Source organism: Lepidochelys kempii, chromosome 13 (assembly GCF_965140285.1).
Source record: "Lepidochelys kempii isolate rLepKem1 chromosome 13, rLepKem1.hap1, whole genome shotgun sequence".
NCBI lineage: Eukaryota > Metazoa > Chordata > Testudines > Cheloniidae > Lepidochelys > Lepidochelys kempii.
Genome location: NC_136392.1, coordinates 31,078,269 through 31,094,860, shown reverse-complemented (window position 1 = coordinate 31,094,860; position 16,592 = coordinate 31,078,269). Strand labels below are relative to the sequence as shown.

Genomic DNA, 16,592 nt, shown 5'->3' with positions numbered 1-16,592 from the left:
GAGCTTAGATTATCACAAATTTATCTTATTAGGAACTTTGCAAATATAGTTGGAATGTTTCTAATTTTTTAACCCTTTGTTATACTTTTCAGGCTGAAACTAAGTATTCTGCTCTGCATGGACAGAGTTGATATGGTGTCATTGGGAGGGAGTTTCATTTGTTTTCATTGGCAATCACCTTGTACGGGAGTGCCTCCAAAACAGGGAAAAGACACCTTTGCTATGCCATTTGTTCACGAGTACTGGCATTTTGCCAGTATTTTTATTAGCTCCATTATGAAAAAAACTGAATGGAAATAATGAATGGCAAAAACAGCAGCTGTAACTATACTGTGGCTCCTTTTAAAAACTGGCACTTCAAAGAACAAATATTGAAAGATTGTGCAGGTTCATTGAATCTATACCACATCCAGAAGAGGGGCCTTTACTAGTCCTTGGATCTCAATTGTTCTTCTTTCCCTCTTGGTTCCTGATCCTACCCTCACCTGCTGGTTGACTTTCTTGTGCCATCTGGGCCCAGCACCAACTCTTGCCACTTATTTGACTCTTCTGCCCCTCTACTTCATTAAGATTCTCATTCACTATGGGTCTGACCCAGTGGAAATCTTTCTGTTGGCTTCACTACGAATTGGATCAAATACTACTTGCTGAGATTTGAGTCTGTCTATTGTTGTCATGCATGTTCCAAAGGATGCAAGCAATGTTGCAGTGCATTTGGGAGGCTTTTTACTGTCATGTCTCAACAGACTCTAGTAAAGACAGCCAGGATGGCTGCTTGTACAGGTCTTTTCCTGGCGCTCTCTTCTGAATGAGGAGCCTGGCCACCATAGAAGTACCTGGAACTGAGGAAGAAAGCTAGCCAACACAAGGTGACATGCCGGCTCTGTATAGAACACCAGCAAGTGTTTCATGGACCACAGTTTAAGAGCCACTGATCCAGTCCATGCCGTATGGAGGCCCTTGCTTGGGGCTTTCCCTGCAGTATATTTTCTAGTGTTTTCTTCTGGTTTGTTTTAAATATCACAAACAGGGTGGCTTCCATCACTTCCCTAGGAGACTATTCAACAGTTTAACAGATTTCACAGTTAGGAAGAGTTTCCTAAACTGTTTTATTCCAGGCTACATTTTTTTCTTTTCGTAATTTCATTCTGTTAGTTCTAGTTAGGGCTTGCAGTGAGCCACCCCAGAAAAGGGGCAGGTTGGGGAGGCGGGCAGAGAACCACGAGGGTCAATGGGAGGTATGGAGGCACAGCTGCCACCAAAGACAGGGCAATAGGGAGTGTGGTGGTGGGGTATTAATAGACTTATACTCTTTTGTTCCCACTTTAACTTCTGGTTAAATACTTTTTTATTTTTGTCTAGTTTTAACTAGCTTTGCAGGTCTGGGACCTGATTAGCCTCACTTAATGTTACTTAGGAATAAATCCAGTAAATGGGGGAACATTGGTGTAAAACTGATGCAAGTGAGGAGAATAATTGGTATTTGCATAGTTAAGAACCTATTGGTGTTTCCATCATACATGTTTTTGAGATTTAAATGGGTTTTGCTATGAAAACTAACTTTGAGATTAAGTACTTGCTATATGGATTAGAGAAAATATGGGTGAGGTGATATCTTTTATTGGACCAACTTCTGTTGGTGAGAGGATGGTGGCGTGTCTCACCAACGGAAGTTGGTCCATTAAAGAGATTACCTCGCCTGCCTTGTGTCTCTAATATCCTGGGACCAATACAACTATGACAACACTGGATGCTATATGTATTGTCAGATGACAATTTTTCTGATTACTACTTTCCATGCGTTGGAGGACCGTGGTTTCTGTTTTTTGTGTTCTGGTAAAAACAGTCTTTTACTTTTTAAAATACCTTTTCCTCAAACTGTTAATTTGGGACTAGACTTTCAGAAGGGCTCAACTCTCGTTTAGGAACATAGCAGTTGCCGGAGTCGATCACACCACTTGTTCATCTCATCCAGCATCCTGTCTCGGACAGTGGCCAGAACCATATGTTTCAGAGGAAGAATCCCTATAGTAGGCAGTTATGGGATAATCTTCCCCCCCCCAGAGAAAGCTTCTTTGTAAGCCTCTGTAGTCTGTATCGAATTCTTAGGTTAAAATTCTGAGGTACAGATTTTGGGAAAAGTTGCTGTTGAACAGGACTTTGCAATTAAGTGGACCCTGAAATTAATGAGCTACTAAGGCAAGACTTCCTTAGTGTGTTTTAAGTAGTACTGAAGGCGTTCACAACAATTGGCTATTTTTAAAAATAGTTTCCAATAAAATACAGAAGACTAAAAGAATAAATAGATAACACAGGAAAGGGAAATATCATACTAGGTGATATCGTAGCTCTGAAGTGACAAATATAAATCATAACTGTAGTAATTCTTAAATTCAGTCTTTATTGTATCAGTGATGATGTCATAGTAAAGTACACTGCAGTGTGCAGAGAAAGGATGAGCTAATTCAGTGTTTTCAGGAAGCTCATTAAAATGGCAGTTTAGTTCTGTACATAATTAACTCTTGAAAAGATTCCTCACTAGTTTTACTGTTTGTTAGATCCTTTGGTCCTTTTTTGTTTTGTTTTTCGGGTTCTGAAATTTAACATCGGAAGACTCAACACTCAGGCAATAGGGAAAGGCCATGTTTCACTACATTAAGTGTTCCATATTCTTTCATTCCTTTGTATATTCTTGAAAACTGTTCCTTTTCTGAAACTGATTTTTGTTTTACACCATATTTTCCATGAACACAGTAAAAGTGCACCATGGATAGATAACTTTTTAGCATTAAACTCCCCCGCCCCCCTCCACTCTAAAAGATATTAGCAGTCCACCGAGAATACCTCAAAAATTTGGTTGTAAAGAATTTAATATTGATTTGAATCTCAGAAAATCACTTTCACTAGATTATTCCTTGTAAATAGGAAACATTGAGCAATGAATTATTTAAGAATACTTTTAACATTTAGATGTTTTGGATTTACAGTGCATAGATTTATTTTTGTATGTGTCTTTATTAGTGATTGATATTCAATTGCATTTTTCAGGGGAATAAAAACAGCGGTGTTGATATTACAAAATGACAAAACATCCACCGAATAGAAGAGGGATCAACTTTGAGGTGGGAGCCCAGTTGGAAGCCCGTGACAGATTAAAAAACTGGTATTTTTTTTAAAACTTAATATTATATTAACTATCACAAAAAGTTTTAGAATGTTACAAAGACTTGGTGATATTACAGTTTTATTCTTATCACAAATGTTCATGGAACCTGTTCACTGGTTTGTGGAAAATTAGTTTATTTGTTTTTAACAGGCTTATCTGTGTACAATATACAAATTATAAAGTGGAGTCTTTTTCAGCCCAAAATATCCAACACAGAACCTCACCTTGCTCCCATCCAGCAGTATTTAATCTTCAGATAGATTATAAGACCTGCTATCTTGTACTGATTTCTAAAGGTGGCCAAATACTGGATTGAAGGGCTGTCCGCCCTTTGGCGTTGAACTTTGAGGAAGAATATTTGTTGACTATAAATTCTATGATGGTGCAGAGAGAGAGAGAGAGTATATTCTGGAGTATTTTTAGGCTTTATAGATACTTCTCAGCATCTTGAATTGTACTTAAGTCAAGCTAGTTTAGAGCCCAGGTGTTCTCTACTGGGCCTGCTCATTAAGCAGGAGGCTGCATTCTGTTTGCACTATCTGAAGGTTCTGAGTGATCTTCAAGAGTAGTTCCAGATACCTGTGGTGCCCTATGCTAGCGAAATTTGTAGGTGATAAGCATGGAGAGATCCATGTCAGAGAAGAGCCATCTGAAGATAGCATGAAATGCCTTTTACCATCACTGTCATATAGGAATCTAAGAATAGCAATAAGGGGTCAAATATTGCCCCTGAAATTGAAAATCACTGGAACCAGAGATTTACCTTCTGAATGCAAAGATCAGTCAGTATTCACTAGTGACTGTATTTTTTCCTTCTGGCTGCCTGCATCAACTCCATGTTATATGGATTGAGCCTTGCTTTCCTCCAAGAAGCAATCTTGGTTTGGCACAGGCAATTAAGGTTACTGTTTTAATTACAGAGATAGTACTCAGCTCTTTGCCTGTGTCAGCCTACAGATAGTACTGCAACCCAAATGTCTGTCCATCTCCCTCATCAGTCTTGCTTCTTCTGATTTGTCAGCAGGATGAAAACAAATTAGATTTTTCCCCTGAGGCCCCTCTAGGAGGATGAAGTGCTTATTGACACTCTTTACAGCACTTGTCCAAAAACAGGCTGTTGCATCTGAAATGTAACATTGTTAGTTAAAAGATAGAGGAAATTAAAGACATCAGATCTTAAATCCTGCTTGGCTGAGTTTGAGGTATGAAAGAATGTAGGTTGCCATGATAGTTTTACAGCTACAAATATTTAAGAGAATTTACGTCCTATCTTAACATGTTAGCTTTTGCTCAGATTAGGAGGACTGTTTTGATTATGGTTCTGTCCTGAATCTTTGTGCATCTGTGGTTTTCTTCCCTCTCTGGTTTTTTCTTCACTAGAGAAATTTGGCATCCTGACACTATGTAATTCCCAAGACTGCCTGTAACACACCTTGTGTATGTGAAGTACTCCCCAGATGTATACTCCATTACAGCTACTATAGGGTTTATATTTTATGTGGTCCTCCACCATGCCAGTCTTCAACATTCCAAAAATACTCTTGAGAACATAAGAAAGGCATAATAGGCCAAACCAACGGTGCATCTAGCCAAGTAACCTGTCGTCTGACAGTGCCAGATGCTTCAGAGGGAATGAACAGAACAGTACAATTATCACGTGATCCAGTCCTGGCTTCTGGCAGTCAGGTTTAGGGACACTCAGAGAACGGGGTCGCATCCCTAACCATCTTGGCTGATAGCCCCTGATATACCCATCCTCCATGAACTTCTCATTCTTTTTTGAACCCAGTTATACTTCTGACCTTCACAACATCCCCTGGCAATGAAGTCCACAGACTAACTGTGCATTGTGTGAGGAAGTGCTTCCTTAGGTTAGTTTTAAACTTGCTGCCTATTAATTTCATTGAGTGAACCCTAGTTATTGTTCTTCGTATGCTTGCTCATGTCGATTCCATTCTAGGTGTTCATGCGCCCATGTGCGCAGATGGAGATTTTTGCCTTAGTGGTATCTTTAGGGTCGATTGTGGTGCCCGTTAGTGCTGTGCTCATGTGTCAGTATATCAGGCACCGTCGGCCCTATGCCTGATGGGATCCTGAAAATTGCCAAGGCCTTCTGGTAAACCCTGTTTTCCATCCCTCCTACCACCAAAAGGGCTGAAAAGTAGTACTTTTGTCCCAGCCAAAGGGTTTGAGTACCTATATACCCAGCCATCTCTGGGATTGCTGGTCATCTCTGTGGCCAACTAGAGGGACAAGCAGGGGCACACCACTTCCAACTCTCAAAAACAAAGAGGCCAAATAATGGGACCTTTTCGGGAGGAAAACTTATTCGACAGCCAGCCTGCAGTTCTGGGTGGTGAACCACCAGGCTCTCTTGGGTAGGTACAGTTTTAACTTCCTCTCTAAGTTCAAGGAGCCTCTGCCCCAAGATTTGGCCTAGGAATTCGGCACCCTGGTAGAGGAGGGTACCACAATGGCCAGGTGCTCTCTCCAAATGGTGTGGGATGTGGTGGACTTGGCGGCTAGGGTGGTCACATCGGTGGTGGTCATGAGGTGCAGCTGCTGGCCTGTCCCAAGAAATGCAGACCTCCATTCAGGACCTCCCATTCAATGGGAATGGACTCTTAGGCTGCATGGGTTGAAGGACGCTCAGTGGGTATTCATACGCCGCAGTCTGCAAGGAAGCAGTTCTGGCCACCCCCACCACCAAGACCATGGCAGACTTGACGGGTCTGCAAGGAGAAGGTATTAGAGACATGAGCTTTAGTAGTCGTCGCCCCTCCTCCTCCTGCTCACCCATGCAGCCTGGCCTGGCAAAGTATCCTGGGGGCCAGAAGTACCTCATTTTGAAGGTGCGCTCGAGAGTGATGCCCCAGTCAACTCCCCGGATCCACCTTGTTCTTTCCTCGACAGTCTTCATCCCCACCGTTTGGCCTGGTTGCGGGTCACCTTGGACCGCTTGGTGCTAGAAATAACATCTTGGGGCTATACCCTGCAATTCTCAGCTGCCGCCCCTTTTTCCAACCCCCATTCTTCCCCATCCCTCTTCAGGGACCCTTCTCACAAGGAACTCCTTGTTCAAGAGGTCAAGAACTTCCTGCACCTGGGGGCAATAGAGGAGGTCCCTCGGGACATGAAAGGAAAGGGGTTCTATTCCTGCTCCTTCCTAATCCTGAAAACAAAAGGGGGCCTCAGACCTATTCTGGACCTGCGTTGCCTCAACAAGTCTCTCAGAAAGTTGAAGTTTCTCATGGTCTCCCTGGCCTCCATCACTCCCTTCCTGGATCTGGGAGACTGGTATACTGCCCTTGACTTGAAGGACGCGTATTTCCATATTCCAAGGTCACAGACATTTCCTCAGTTTCATAGTGGGCCAATGCCATTTTCAATTCACGGCACTGCCCTTTGGCCTCTCATCAGCCTCAAGGGTGTTCACAAAATGTATGGCGTCAGTGGCTGCTTACCTGAGACGTTGAGGGGGTCCAGGTTTTCCCATATCTTGACGACTGGCTCATCAAGGGCAGGTCTGTGGAACAAGTGCAGAGGAGCCTCGAAATGGTGTGTTCCACCTGCCGTGATCTGGGCCTGTTAATAAACGAGAAAAAATCTACCTTTAGGCCAGTCCAGCGAATAGAGTTCATTGGGATGTTTTTTGACCTGGAAGTGTGTTTTTTAGGCCATGTCAGACCTGATCTCCCATGTGAAGAACGACCCACTCACCACAGCTCACACATGCCTGTGGTTCTTGGGCCACATGTACATTTGTGGTCAGTCATGCCCGGCTCCATCTCCGGCTTCTGTAAGCATGGCTGGCGTTGATCTACATCACCAAAAGGAACGACCCTAGGTTAGGTAGTCAGGGTACTGGATCGCATCTGTTCATCCCTGGATTGGTTGTTGGACCCTGGGTGGTTGTTGGAGGAAGTTCTTTCGCGGCCCTGTCACTGACCCTGGTCTTTGATGCTTCGGACCTGGGCGGGGGAGCCCATCTGGTTGCGGGATGATCTGGCCCTCCATTTCAATGTCAGGGAGCTCAGAGAAGTGTGCGTGGCCTGCCAGGCTTTCTTGCCCCACCTGAAGGGCAAGGTGGTGCAAGTCCTGACAGACGATACCGCTGCAATGTATTACATCAATAGGCAGGGCGGAGCCAGGTCATCGGTCCTCTGCCAAGAAGCTCTCTGCCTTTGGGGCTTTTGTGTGCGGCACACCATTCATATGGTAGCTGCCTGCCTGCCTGGGACCAGGAACATATTAGCAGATCACCTCAGCAGGACCTTCTCGTTTCACCATGAGTGGTCACTCCATCCAGAGGTGGTTAGTATAATCTTCCAGAGGTGGGGGGCCTCTCCGGTTGTTCGTGTCCAGGCAGAACAGGAAGTGCCACGCGTTCTGTTTGATATGGGGGAGGACAGGGACTCTCTGTCAGACGTATTTCTCATCCCGCGGTCAGGGGCTTGGATGTATGCCTTTCCACCAGTGCCATTGATTCACAGCGTCCTTGTGAAAATCAAGCAGGACAGCTTGAAGATTATCCTAATAGCCCATGCATGGCCTTGCCAGCACTGGTTCGGCATGCTGCTGAACCTTTCAGTACCCGCCCCACTGCAACTGCTTCTCCTGGTTGGATCTTCTGTCCCAGAACCAAGGCAGCCTTCCGCACCTGAAGCGTGGCAGCACTACACTTGACAGTATGGCTACTGCATGGCTAAACATAGACAAACGGGAACGCTCAGCCCCGGTTCAGCAGGTCTCATCGGGTAGCAGGAAACTCCACCAGAGCTGCTTACCTGGCCAATGGAAAAAGTTCACGTGCTGGTCCTTGGAACGGCCTATTCAGTCTTCGCTGCAGGAGATCCTGATTATCTTCTGCACCTCAAACTTCAAGGTTTGTCCCTGTCATCAGTCAGGGTCCACGTGGCTGCTATTTTGGCTCCACTCTCCATTCCAAGACAGGTCTGTCTTCGCTCACGATATGACGACCCGATTTTTGGAAGGTCTGGAGCATCTCTACCCCCATGTCTGGGATCCTGTCCCTTCCTAGGACCTGAACCTTGTGCTGTTGAGACTCATGGACACCCCCCCCCCCTTTGTGCCCCTGGCTTCCTGCTTCTCTCCTGGAAGGTATCTTTCCTGGTTGTGATAATGTCAGCCCGCAGGGTGTCTGAGATCAGGGCACTTACTTCAGAACCAGCCTATACAGTATCCTTCAAGGATAAGGTTCAGCTGCGACCACACCCTGTGTTTCTGCCCAAGGTCGTTTCCCAGTTTCATACTGGCCAGGACATATACTTACCTGTCTTCATTCCAAAGCCTCATACATCAGATGAAGAACACAGGCTGTACGCTCTGGACGTCAGGAGGGCGCTGGCCTTCCACATAGACAGGACAAAGCCGTTCCGTAAGTCGACACAGCTGTTCGTTGTGGTGGCAGACAGAATGAAGGGTCGCCCAGTGTCTGCTCAAAGGACTTTGTCCTGGATCACTGCCTGCATCTGCTACTGCTATGAGCTGGCAAATGTGCCTCCGCCGGCAATCATCAGGGCACAGGTGTCATTAGTGGCCTTCCTGGTGCAGGTTCCAATCCAAGAGACGTGTAGAGCCGCCTCCTGGTCTTCTGTGCACACATTCGTGTCTCATTATGCACTTAGTCAGCAAGCTCGAGACGATGCTAGTTGTGGCAGAGCAGTGCTGCAAGCTGCACAACTGTGAACTCCGAGCATACCTTCATGGACACTGCTTGTGAGCCACCTAGAAAGGAATCGACGTGAGTAAGCACTTGAAGAGGGAAAAGCGGTTACCCACCTTTTTGTAACTGTTGTTCTTTGAGCTGTGTTGCTCATGTCCATTCCATTACCCACCCTCCTGCCCCTCTGTCTGGAGTTGCCGGCAAGAAGGAACTGAGAGGGCGTAGCACTGGAGGTGCCTGATATAGTGACGCATGAGCGTGGCACTCAAGGGGGCACCACAGCTGACCCTACAGATACTGCTAAGGCAATAATCTCTGACGACCATGCTAGTGGGTGCGCACACGCCTAGAATGGAATGGACATGAGCACCACATCTCAAACAGTTACAAATAGGTGGATAACTGTTTTTTATGTGAACAGGTAAATATTTCCTTATTCACTTTCTCCACACGATTCATGATTTTATAGACATCTATCGTATCTCCCCTTAGTTGTCTCTTTTCCAAGATAAACAGTCTGTTTCCTCATGTGGAAACTGTACCATACCCCTAATTTTTTTCTCTCTCCCTTTTCTGTACCTTTTCCAGTTCTAATATATCTGTTTTGAGATAGGGCAACCAGAACTGCATGCAGTTTTCAAGATGTGGGCATACCATTGATTTATATTTTCATATTTTTGTTTTATCTATCCTTTTCCTATTGGTTCCTAATATTCTGTTAGCTTTTTTGACTGCTGTTGCACATTGAGCAGATGTTTGCAGAGAACTATAAGAACGGCCATACTGAGTCAGACCAAAGGTTCATCTAGCTCAGTATCCTGTCTTCTGACAGTGGCCAATGTCATGTGCCCCAGAGGGAATGAACAGAACAGGTAATCATCAAGTGATCCATTCCCCTGCCGCCCATTCCCAGCTTCTGGCAAAGACTTTCTGAAAGTCCAAGGACAATATATGGACTGGATCACCCTCGTCTATGTGCTTGTTGACTCCATCAAAGAATTCTAATAGATTGGTGAGGCACAATTTCCCTTTACAAAGGCCACATAGACTCTTCCCCACCGTATTGTGTTAATCTGTGTGTCTGATAATTCTCTTTATTATAGTTTCATCCGGTTTGCCTGGTACTGAAGTTAGGCTTACCAGCCTGTAATTGCCAGGATTTGCCTCTGGAGCCTTTTTTTTTTTAAAATAGGCATTACATTAGCTACCCTCCACTCATCTGGTACAGAGGCTGGCTTAAGCAATAGGTTACATACCGCAGTTAGTAGTCCTGCAATTTCATATGAGTGCCTAGAGAACCCTTACGTGAATACCATCTGGTCCTAGTGACTTTCTACTGTTTAATTTATAGATTTGTTCCAAAAGCTACTCTATTGACACCTCAATCTGGGATAGTTCCTGAGATTTGTTACCTAAAATGAATGGTTTAGGTGTGGGAGTCTCCCTCACATCATGTGCAGGGGAGACCAATGCAAAGAATTCATGTAGCTTCTCTGCAATGGACTTGTATTCCCTGCATGCTCCTTTAGCACCAATGTCATCCAGTGATCCCACTGACTGGCAAGCTTCCTGCTTCTGATGGACCAAAAAAAAAAAAAAAAATGCTGTTAGGTTTTGTCTTTTGCTGGTTGCTCTTCAAATTATTTTTGGCCTGCCTAATTATACTTGACTTGCCAAAATTTATGCTCCTTTCTTTTTTCTTCAGTAACTTCTGTAACTGCTTCTGTTTGCTGCATGCCTCTTGGCTCAATTTTGCAATTCCACGTGGCATATTCTCTGCTCAATACAGGTAGCTCTGGAATGTAATTCTGGAAGCTGAGATTCTTTCCCCCCTTTGGAATGAACCTCTGAAATGGAGCATGCAAGGTCTGTCTTCCATCATTTTGGGAGAGCAAAATATTTGTTTTATGTTGTATTTGAGTTTTGCTGTTGGTCTAGCTGGAGCTGCTCTACTCTGCTTCCTGTTCAGCTGACTCCAGGGTTCATCCCATCATGATGTTGTGTGTTGAACAAAGTTGCCATTGCGTGGCTGGTGCATTGTGAACTGGACCTTTATGTTCCTCATTCTACTTTAAAAATACTTTCAAAGTGTAATTATTAGATCATATATTCAATAAAAAATATTGGACTTCGGAGGGTTTGTGCTCAGGAATGCCGTGGGGCCTAAAGTCTGCATAATTTAAATGAGTGACTGGGGAACACTTTCCTCTTGGCTGCAGGATTGTCCAGGCATCCCTTTTGGGTGATATTCATTCTGGTTAGAGGAGTTCATGAAGCCAGTCCCAGGTCCTCTTTATTCCAGTGGGGAGTAGGTTACCAGTCTATTCCTAACTGATTTTATAGAGGCAGTTATAGAGAGATGCCTCCCTCAATTGCTCATTCCTGGAATTGGACAAAATTAATGATGCACTTGAAAGAATATGTATTTAATAGAGGTCCCATGTGATAATTAGAAAGAAATGTACTAATGCCTCTTGGATTTGTATATTGATTGTTACCCCCACCCTGCACATCAACCCATTCGTCTCGTATTTCTTTAAAAATCCTAGGATTCAATATTAAAAGTGCACATTAAAAGTTAAAATAGTCAGGAAATGTAAGTGCATTTCCAACAGCAATGTTAACATACATCCACCACAAAATATATTAAACGTGTCAACTTTATTGTCAGCTTTTCTGTGCAGATCATAACTGTCTTCTGCAAGAGTTGCAGATGCTTAGCACCAGTAAAGATTTGGCTTTGAGATTTTTTTGTATATAATTACTCTTTCCTTCTAAGCTGTGTATTTTTAACAAAATTATCAGCATTCAATTGAAGGATTTACGAGGTTGTTTTTTTTTCTATTGCACGTAGATACAGTAACTTTGTTAGTGTTTCACAAGCTTTTGCATTGTACATGTATGATTGACTGTTTTAAGTAGAAGTGTAACTGTTTTGTAATTCGTATTCATTTGAGCTATCCTCTAGGACCTTAAGAATCTTAAAATATTAGGTTTGCTGAGAACTGGATGTACTTGTGATTAGATTCGAATAAAATATCCCTAGAGTACATGCTTCGTGTTTATGTTTAGTAGTACCTTGTAGTCAGTTATGGCAGATTCATAATACTGTTAAATTTAATAAAATGAGAATTTGTGTAGACACTTTTCACTTCTGTGCAACTGATTAGAAAGTTTTCAACATAGTTCTGATTGGACAAGTACAGGTAAGTTGAACACTTTTTTTTGCATAAAACAAAAATCTGATTCAGAGGCAAAAGTCTTCGTATTAAGCTGTAAGTGTATTTAAAGTAAGAGATGTATTAATGAAACACCCACTTATAGTACTATAGCTATTGAAAGAGTTAATGTACAATTTCACTTAAGTGCTTATATATGCTACTGTATATGTTCATTGTGTAGCGTGTTTTATTGCATTTTTATTTCAATTGACTTTCATGATTCTAGATTGTCCTCTTATATAGAATAGTACACCTTACCGCAGGATGCTGTGTATCCATCTAAAGTTGTAGTGGAAAAATTGTTTGACATTATAATGTAGTATTTGAGAAGTATGTGGTCATGTAATTTAGACTGTTATAATGCTTGTGCACAAGGAGCAGAGTAAAGGTTGTGTTAACTTGAAATTTGTGGTGATTATAGCTTTGCTTGCCTAATCATGCAACCATAATAAAGGTAAGTAATAAAGGTAGCTCAGTAGACTAAATTTTTTTGTTTAAACACCTTAACTTTTGTTATTTTTAATGTGCAATTCATTTATCTGTGTGTCTGTCTTCAGCCAGCCTTTACTAGGCGGCCCTCTGATCCTGCTGCCTTGTGCAGGAAATACATGAGCTTATGTTTAATGGATGATACTGGTATGCCTGCCTCCTCAAAATGTCTGAGCTTTGTTGCTACGAGTACTAGTGCCAAATGGAAGAGAGTGGCAGAAAGAGCACCAAACAAGGCCACCCCTTTCTCCAAGCAAAGGCAGATGACTTAAGTATGTTGTAGTTATAGACACAGGTTTATTATACATTGTCGCCAACTATTTGATAGAAAAATTTGGTACAGAGTTAATTTTAAGAGCTATTCAACCTTACTGAAACGCTTTTGGCATTCTCAGCTAGTAGGAAGGTCTCTTGTGTATATCTGGGCACGACCGATGAAGGGATTGATTTTCAAATTCTTGTCAGAGGTCGTTCCACCTTTCATGAGTCCTGCTTGATTGAGATGGAGGATGATAGGTAAAATATGATTGTTTGATAATGTGTGTTGACTTTGAAGTCTGTCTTTTAAGAGTCTTCAGGCAGAGCAAGATAGGACATCTTTATTCTTTTTGGGGGGGTAGGAGTAATTGTGTATCTCTAGAGTACACACCTTTTATGAATGTCTGTTGTGGTCTACTGCCAAATAGATCATAGTGATTGAGATCTTATAGAATTTAGAGGGAGCCATGCAGGCGGTATGATCGAGCTGTTGGCAGTGTTTTTAGATTGGGTTTCAGTACATCTTTCATGGATGCTCCCTGTAGGTGAGAGATCCTGGAGCACTGGGCCTGGCACATGACCTGAGGCCTGAACCAGAGGCTATGAACCAAAGTTAGGCCATGTATTAAAGTAGATGTTTGCAAGTTCACTGTTCAACATATGAGTTTGGCAAAAGTATTGCTAGTGTTGCTAAAACATAGGCATTCCTAAGATGTAACACTTACTGGGTGTATGTGAGAACACACTCCAAAAGATAGCCCAAGAACATCCTGACCTAACACCAAATAAGAGGATGTTTTGCCCGAGACACCTGGAGCATGATACAAGGGGAGTAACAAGCAGATGTCATGAAATGCATAAGGTGATAGGTAAGTTGTTTGTTCTATAAATGTTGGGGTACCTTGCTGTAACCTTTTGTGTGGCCAATGGGACAGCAGAGACTCCTGCTGTGGACTGAGCTCCTCCTTGCCTCAAGGCACTCATATTGTGTACCTGTAACCATGGAGCCAGGGTGCTAGGACTGTGTCTTGAGGGAAATAAACCTGGCTGAGTGCCTTCGTTGCCAAACTTGAGTCTGTGGTCTTTCTGGGTAGTACTGTCGAGGTCTGCTGAACCAACTATCTGGGCTGGGGTGGGACAGCACACGGAGAAAGCGCACTTGCACCTAACTGACCACACTTCCTAATCTAACATCTCTCTCTATTTGAGAAAATTGTAGAAGGTGAATGTCCTAAAGTGTTAGGTAGCATTGTGACTTCCATCTCTTTCTGCAGCGTATAATGGCTTGTAAAAAGTTTCCAATAATTTGAAGATATCTTCTGGTTCTTCTTTGAGTAGATGCAGATGTGTATTCCACTTAAGTGTATGCATGTGCCGGAGCCTTTTCCCTAGCAGTACCCGTAGGGGGTCAGCTCTTGCACCTCATGGCTGTGCCCCCTCCCCGGCTATATGAGGGTGCCACCCTGACCCCCCTCAGTTCCTTATCACCCATGGCGATGAGAGTCAGAGTTCTTTGTGGCTGTAGTCTCTCAAACTCTCATTTGGTCTTAGCCTAGTTTATTGTTGTATATCGTCAGTTACTTAGTGTTAGTGGGTAGTTAGTGTTCCCTGGTGCTGCCCTTACCAGGGTTCAGACATGCCTTTTTGTGCAGGGAAGATCCCCAAGAGTGACTCGCACACATGGTGCTTGCTTTATCTAAGTAAGGCCCACCTTAAGAAATGCTGTTTAATTTTAAAATTGTTTAAAAAGTGGAATCGGGTGGCACAGGACCTTCGCCTCAAGCAGCACCTGCTTGAACAAGCCATGGGGCCTTATCTGGTACAGAGGCCCCCCTTGGGCTGAAGATCGCCCTTGGGCTCGGAGAGCACTGCCAGCTCTTATTCTGTGTGTGTGGGGTGGGGGGGTTGTGGTACTGCTACCCTTATTTCTGCCCTGCTGCTGGCAGCAGAGCTGCCTGAGAGCTGGGCAGATGGAGAGCGGCAGCTGCTGGCTGGGAGCCCAGCTCTGAAGGCAAAGTCGCTGCCAGCAGCAGCACGAGAGTAAGGATGGCATGGTATGGGATTGTCACCCTTCTGTGTTGTAATTGAAATCAGTGTGTATTTTTTATTACAAATATTTGCACTGTAAAAATGATAAGAGATGGTATTTTTCAGTTCATCACATACAAGTATTGTAGTGAAATCTCTTTGTTGTGAAAGTGCAGCTTACAAATGTAGTGTTTTTTACATAACTGCACTCAAACAAAACAGTGCAAAACTTCAGAGCCTACAAGTCCACTCAATCCTCCTTCAGCCAATGGCTAAGACAAACAAGCTTGTTTACATTTACAGAAGGTAATGCTGCCCTCTTTTTTTAATTACAATGTCACCAGAAAGTGAGAACAGGTATGTGCATGGCACTTTTGTAGCCAGCATTGCAAGGTATTTACGTACCACATATGCTAAACCAGTGGTTTTCAAACTTTTTTACTGGTGACACCTTTCACATAGTAAGCCACTGAGCGTTACCTTCCCCCCTTCATAAATTAACAACACTTTTAAATATATTTAACACCATTATAAATGCTGGAGGCAAAGCGGGGTTGCGGTAGAGGTTAACAGCTCACGACCCCCCATGTAATAACCTCGTCCCGACCCCCAGTTTGAGAATCCCTGTGCTAAACATTCGTATGCTCCTTCATGCTTCGGCCACCATTCCAGAGGCCGTGCTTCCATGCTGAAGTTGCTCATTTAAAAAAAAATGCGTTAATTAAATTTGTGACTGAACTCCTTGGGGGAGAATTTTGTCCCCTGCTCTGTTTTACCTGCCTTCTGCCATATATTTCATGTTATTGTAGTCTTGGAGTATGACCCAGCACATGTTGTTCATTTTAAGAACACTTTCACTGCAGATTTGACAAAACGCAAAGATGATTTTTTTGAGATTTCTAAAGATAGCTACAGCACTTGACCCAAGGTTTAAGAATCTTCCAAAATCTGAGAGGGATGAGGTGTGGAGCATGCTTTCAGAAGTCTGAAAAGAGCAACTACTCTGATGCAGAACCTGCAGAACCCAAACCACCAAAAAAGAAAATCAGCCTTCTACAGGTGGCATCTGACTCAGATAATGAAAATGAACATGTGTTGGTTTGCATTGTTTTGGACTTTTACCGAGCAGAACCGGTCATCAAAATGGACACACGTCCTCTAGAATGGTGATTGAAGCAAGAAAGGACATGTGAACCTTTAGCGCATCTGGAACATAACTATCTTGCAACACTGGTCAGTGCCATGAGAACAGTGCCCTGAGAACACCTGTTCTCACATTCAGGTGACATTGTAAACAAGAAGCGGGCAGCATTATCTCCCTCAAATGTAAACAAACTTGTTTGTCTGAACAATTGGCTGAACAAGAAGTAGGACTGAATGGAGTTGCAGGTTCTAAAATTTTACACTGTTTTATTTTTGATGCAGGTTTTTTGTATATAATTCTACATTTGTAAGTTCAACTTTCATGATAAAGAGATTGCACTACAGTACTTTGATTGAAAAATACTATTTCTTTTGTTTTTACATTGCAAATACTAGTAATCAAAAATAAATATAAAGTGAGCACTGTACATTTTGTTTGTGTTGTAATATCAATCTATTTGAAAATGTAGAAAAAAATCCACAAATATTTAAATAATGGTATTTTATTATTGTCAGTGCGATTAATCACAATAAATTTTTTTAATCACGTGATTAATTGCGATTAATTTTTTTAATTGCTTGACAGCACTACTTAAATCCT

The 16,592-nt window shown here is 42.9% G+C and overlaps 1 protein-coding gene across 7 annotated transcripts in view; it reads left to right on the top strand.

Annotated features, from left to right (window-relative positions):
• Positions 1–16,592, top strand: part of PHF20 (PHD finger protein 20) — a 190,047-nt gene that overhangs the window by 26,479 nt on the left and 146,976 nt on the right. For all 7 annotated transcript variants that reach the window (XM_073310018.2, XM_073310010.2, XM_073310016.2 and 4 more), the window contains exon 2: positions 3,049–3,163. In XM_073310018.2, the coding sequence (XP_073166119.2) occupies positions 3,081–3,163 (83 nt within the window). In that variant the 5' untranslated portion in view covers positions 3,049–3,080. The remainder of the gene's footprint in view (positions 1–3,048; positions 3,164–16,592) is intronic.